This window comes from Protopterus annectens, chromosome 4.part1, assembly GCF_019279795.1.
Source record: "Protopterus annectens isolate FY-2018-M chromosome 4.part1, PAN1.0, whole genome shotgun sequence".
NCBI lineage: Eukaryota > Metazoa > Chordata > Ceratodontiformes > Protopteridae > Protopterus > Protopterus annectens.
Genome location: NC_056734.1, coordinates 802,441,678 through 802,448,016, shown reverse-complemented (window position 1 = coordinate 802,448,016; position 6,339 = coordinate 802,441,678). Strand labels below are relative to the sequence as shown.

The 6,339-nt window shown below is 38.1% G+C and overlaps 1 protein-coding gene across 1 annotated transcript in view; it reads right to left on the bottom strand.

Moving 5' to 3' along the window:
* The window catches only part of LOC122801067 (clarin-1-like), a 335,249-nt gene extending 330,226 nt beyond the window's left edge, over positions 1-5,023 (bottom strand). The window contains exon 1 of the mRNA XM_044070559.1: positions 4,287-5,023. Within this exon, the coding sequence (XP_043926494.1) occupies positions 4,287-4,539 (253 nt within the window). The 5' untranslated portion in view covers positions 4,540-5,023. The remainder of the gene's footprint in view (positions 1-4,286) is intronic.
* Between the last annotated feature and the right edge of the window lie 1,316 nt (positions 5,024-6,339).

Below are 6,339 nucleotides of genomic sequence, written 5' to 3'. Positions count from 1 at the left end.
ATTTCATGCTGTTTTGAAAGCACCTTGGATATTGTTTGGGCCCATTGAGGAAGTGTTCTTGGCCTTAGAGAAAGCATTGAGGACCTGTTCCCTAATGATAGTAAGGTGAGTTATATTTGATAGTATTTCGTGAGAGGAGGTTGAGGTGGGGAGAGAGAAGTAAAATTAGAGCTGAATTTGTCAGCTAGTAGGGTTGCTGTATCTTCTGGCTCAGTATAGGTAGCTCCATTAACAATGAGCTCTGCATACAATTGCTTACTGCCTTTGAGGCTGCGGACATAGCTAAAGAATGCCTTGTGGCTGTTCTTGGCCTGGGAGGCCAAATTTACATTAAATTTGGTATTGGTAGACTTTATTTGTCCTCTGACGTCTTTGTTTAGTTTAATGGGAATGCTTTTATCATGCTGGGTGCTGCACCTCCTAACTTTTGCCATGATCTTTCTTCCTTCAGTTATATAGCCTGTTGGTGTTGTAATTCCACCAGGGTGGCTTATTTATTGAGTTAGTACTGTATTCATCCCTGGTTGGCACAGCTACCTCTATGCAGCTATTAAAATGAGTGTATGGGGTTTCTGTGAACAGTTCTGTATAGGTGGCAGTGTTCTCAGGTTTATCAAGGCTTGAAGTTTTGACAAGTTATCATTTAATAGTAAGAAGTTAGTCTTAGAGTAGTTCCTGAATATTCCAGGTTTAGCTGAGATTCTGGGTTTTATTTTTACTTCAAAGGAGACTTCTTTGTGGTCTGACTTTACCAGAGAGGACATTACACTAGGGGGTGTGCATCACTCTCCCATAATAGTAAGGTCCAAATTCATTATGTTTGCATCCCTAGTCTGTGCATTGACAGTCTGGTCCAAGGAGTTTAATATTTTAAAACTATCCAGAAATCTCTGTGCATGCAAATTTGGTATCATATATGATTCACAGTTAATAGTGGGTTAATTAAAGTCACCCATGAATATGGTATAAGGTTGGAAGGTGAGTGTTTCCTGAAAGGTTAAATACGTGTTATGGGTTTCCTGGGTCATAGAGGGGGATGCATAACTTGCAAGGAAGTGGTATGGGATTTTGTGTATGGTGATTTGAAAATGGAAAAGTTCAAACGCACTATCCAGTCTAGATGGCATGACCCCTTTGAGGTGGTAGAGATAAAGCAAAAGTGAATCACAAAGCAAGACAAACTATAAAGAGAAAACTAGAACAGCTATATCACATAAATGTATTAACAACCTGAAGGAAAGATGAAGCTCCTGTAGTTAGCATGAGAGGTGAACCAGATCCTGATGGTATAATATCAGATAATTGTATCCTTGCTGTCCAGATCGACAAATATTGTCTAAGGTTCAGCAGGAAGAAGTAAAATACATTTTACAGAGAAATAAAGGTTTTTTCCTTGAACTACCAAGAAGAGCAGATCTAATCCAGCATCATATTTAAATGCTGGTAGGGAGAAAGTAAACCTAAAACTACACAGGGTAACAGAGTTCAAAAGAAAATACAATAACTGAGGAAGTGAAATGAATGCTTAACTATGTGTTGTTGAGGAATCCCAAGGTAACTGGAATAGTCTGATTGTGTTGGTCCCTATGACGGATGTGTCCATAACATTTCCTAATGGTTTCTAAAAACTGAATGATGTGTCCACATTTGACTCTTACTCAGTGCCCAGACTAGATAAGCTCATAGACAAGTTAGGTAAAGCAATGTTTCTGAAGATATTAGATTTAACCAAGGGGTACTGGCAGATTTCTTTCTCCCATGAAGCCAAAGAGAAGACAACATTCTCCCCTCAAACGTTTTTATTTCATTATACCATTTCGGCTTCATGAAGTCCCTAGCCCTTTTAAAGATCTATGAATACATTTCTGAAAATGTACACTGGATACTTAGCTGTGTGCCTTGAACATAGTACTTTTTCAGATGATCAGGAGTGATATTTATCCAAAGCATAAGTTGTGCTGGTATCTTTAAGACATAAAGGACTTTCAGGCAGTGCTACCAAAAAAAGTACACTTTGTATGACAGAAGTCAGATACTTAGGGCATGTGACTGAGAAAGGAGTAATTTGGCACCAAACAGGAAAAAAAGAATATGAGTCAAAAACTGGCCTGTAGCCAATACCAGAGTACAAGTGAAATAATTCTTAGCACAAGAAAGCTCCAGCAGAAAATTCATACCAACCTATGCTAGCATATCCTGTCCCGTCAGACCTTATATCCAAGTAAGGTGAACCATAGATGCAGATGAGGTCTTTAATCATCTGAATGCTATCTTATGCAAAGTACCTGTCTTGGTTGTCTCTCATTTTATGAATCCCTTATTTGTGTACACAGATCCATCCAAAGTAGGGTTGAGAGGGGTGATGTCTCAGGAAGTAGGGTTGAAGACCATCCAGTCTGCTACTTAAGTAGAAAACTAAGAAAGGCTGAGTCAAGATAGTCTGCCAGAGAATGAGATGGTCTCATTATTAAATGGGCATTAACTTCTTTGCTGTATTGTTTGCAGAGATGTAATATCACTTTGGTAAGTGGTCACCACTCCTCCAGTGGTTGTACAAGCAGTAGGATATAAACACTAAATTATGTAGTCTTTTCATTTAACCAGTAGACAGATGCTTGGCAGCAGTCTTAAAATGCAGATGGATTATCCTGGTGCTACAACCCATCACATTCAGAAAAGAACTGGAGAGTCAATGGAAGAAGGGTCATTGGGGCGTAGTCTCTATTCTGATGTACCAAAAATGTTACTTATTGCATTACAAATGATGTACATTAACACATGCACACACACATGCACAAACGCAAACAGACACACACACACACACACACACACACACACACACACACACACACACACACACACACACACACACACCATATACTGTGGTAAGAGCCTTGTGGTAATAGTTTGCGTCACTCAAAATGTTGTTTATACTAGGGCTGGAATTCCAGAATGGCAGACACATTTCCCTTCTCATAGAAGAGGAATTTGGGGCCTCAAGTGGAAAGTATAAGTAGATGATGACCAGAGGGATCTGTGAAGCTGTAGAATACCACAAAGGTATGTCCTATGGATGGAAACACCCCAGATAACTGAATGTTTGCAATTCTGAACATGTTTAACACCAACAGAAATGACAAACTCATTTGTTTGCTTCTGCCAGTGTTAAGTCTGTGCAAGATTGTGCACAATGGAGACTGGTGAATTTGTACTTTCCCCACTGTAGAGCCATGTTAGAGCTGGTATATATAATTATCAGGGGGTATGGGGGGAGCAAAGGGAGGGTTGCCCTTCCCCCTGCAGAAAACATAAGTGTTTTGTTTTTTCAGTGTTTTGGCTTTTGAACTTTCAGGATCGATATCATTACCCGTTTGAGATTTGTGTACGTTGATGTTTAGAAGTGCATCCTTCAGGACATACTCATGGCATGACAGGAAATCTACATGTGCATGGATTTATAGAAGTTTTGCTTAAATTGCTGAAGGAGAACTGCTCAATTCCTAAGTTATGAGTTAATTAAAGCTGCAAAAGTGTACCTACTTTAAATTCATTTTGGGAAACAAACTTTGATTTACATTTCAGTATAAGTAAATTGCATGTAAACTGAAGAAATAGTTTGAAGCACGTTATACCTGTAATGAGTGATTCAGGAAAAAGAGCAGCTGTTTATGGCATTGGTGATCTAAGTTTACTGACTGCCCTTGTGCTGTACAGCTGATAGGAAAAGACCATTCATGCTGCTAAAAGCCAGCTCTCCTTTCCTCTGAGGGCACAAGGACATCCGTGCATACTGGTCATTTAAACAGGGGCAGCTATGTGTAGGGTTGTAAGGTAAATAAAGTTTCTGCACAGTTGTTGCTTTGTGACTCCATTTTGCAGCCCTTAACCCAATGAAAGTGAATGGATCTACATTCATGTTTAGTCAGTCTGTGGAGGTTCTGGAAGTATTAGGAAGGGACAAAAATCCAGAGCCATAGTTTGTGTTTTGTGCTTTATCATAAATATATCTATACAGTTGGAAAATATATTTTGTAATGAATAAGATGTTTTATGTCTTCCTACTGTCTACTAAATTTTTCATCATTCGTACTGGTCATAATAAGAAAAAAATGTTATTGCATAATAATTACTATCAAATTAAACAAAATTCACTTATGTGAAATGAAAATAAGAATATTATTTTTATTTCTGCAGATAAAATTGCTAAATTCACAGACTTCTGTAAAAAAAAAAATCTTACTGAAAAATAAGATATGAAATATGTATGTATGCATTTGGATACTTACATGAAAATGTAATTGTCCTTCCTCCCAATCCACACTGCCTTAATTTCTGTCCACGAAACAGTCCATAATGAATTTCTCCTAAAAACTTCTCCAGCTCCTGCCCTGTAGCATTAACAAGTTGTGCTCCTGTTTTACAGAGAACAGTTCCTTTGATCCATAGCTGGGTACCTATGGCTGCAGCAATAGTGAGGGCAGAAGCAAAACTCAGAATACCAGCGGTGCAGAAAACTATCTTTTTCTGTTGGTCTGGCATCTGAAAGAAAGGCTTCAGACTATGTACACCATGAAGTAATGAAATGAAGCATGGGAGCTGTTACAAAACCAGCTGAAACTTAGATTATTTTCTTTTTACCCGTTTCGCTTTACTTTCACTGTCCCCGTATCAACACCAGTTCCGTGGGAAGCATTTATATGGAATCCAGCTAAAAGGCTAAGAGAAGTGAAAAGTCCCATTTCATAACTTGCATGTCTCTTCAAAAATAGTGTCCATCCGTTATTTAAAAATAAAGAAGAAAGGTAACCCTCCTGTCAATCTTTGTTCTTAATTCACTCTCCTTCCTTTGTCACTTGGTAACAACGGTTTAAGATTACACTGGGAACATCTATGTAATCTGATAAGAACCCTTTGATGCTTTAACCTTACTTGTTCTGCCCAGATGGCAAGGCAGGGAGCTAAGCAAACTAGCATGCATTGCTAATGGATATGCCATACCTCAGCAGCTGTAACTTACGTTTGTATTGAATTCAGCAGTGCAGTGTCAAAACAGAAAGAGCTGCATGCATATCATAGCACATAAGTTCATAGCATCATCAGAGCAGTCTGCTTTATGGCACGTAAAATGTTTTGCTAGAACATTCATGCTGTATTAAAACAACAGTGACCATTAAATTATATTATCACTGTGTCTTTCACAGATGTAATGCATTGCTATCTCCTTGCTGACGTAAGGAGCTTGAGTCTGTTAATTTATTCTAGCAACACATCCATTTCCCTTAGTAAGATAAATTTATTAAGGATTTTTGTTTATTCAGAACTGCTCCTTGAACAAGGTGCTGTTAATAGGATTTATTCACACCATGGTAAACAACCATTTATTGCTTTCCTAAGATCTTTAACACATTATTCTGTCTGGGCTCAATTTTATTAACATTTGATAATAAAACTATATAGCATGATTCTGATGATATAAATCTATAAAAATGTTACAATCACATAAAATATTTCATCATCAAAAATATATCATTACTAATTAAATGAGGGAATCATGTAAAACATCATCGTAAGGAAGGTAAGGTTAAAGAAGATATTAAGATTAGCACCTGTTCCTCTTAATGCAGGTGGGTCTCTACTGGGGCAGTTGCAGCTTGACAAAAAAAGCATGAAAAGTAATGTTTTGAAATATTAGGACAGAAAAGTGTTTCCTGGGTTTCCTCTGCTAGTTGCATAAAACAGAACCGGAAGCTGTTGTAGTGGAGTAGGTGTTATCATTTGTCAGCATGTAGAAACATCAATGTTCAATACATTGATTTATGTACAGTGAATCCAAACTACATAAATAAATAAATAAATAAATGACTGAAACAAAAAACAATCCCAAAAGGAAAACAAAAACTTTCCTTTTGCAATCGGCACCCTAAAAACAGACAAAAAAACTTAACACCACCTGCAGACCTAGTTTGCCTAGTGGTACTTTTACGGAAAGGATGTTTGGTAAGGTAATTTCTCAGACTGGGGATAGAGGCAGTAGGTGGGTTAGGGTTACAGTTGGCACGCATAAGTAAGGTGGTATTGGGGGTGTGTGTCATCTATATCAACATACTCATATGTGCTAATGCTAACCCTGCAGCTTTCCCTAACAGAAGCCTAACACATTTTATCCAACTGTACCAACTTATTTATGTATGCTAACCCTAACCCCAGCCCAACACATTACCTTACCAAAAACCCTTTACTTAGTAGCACCATTAAACACAGGTAGAGAGAGAGTGGGAGAGGCACACACACACTGACACACACACATACATACACACACATGCATGCGCGCACGCATCA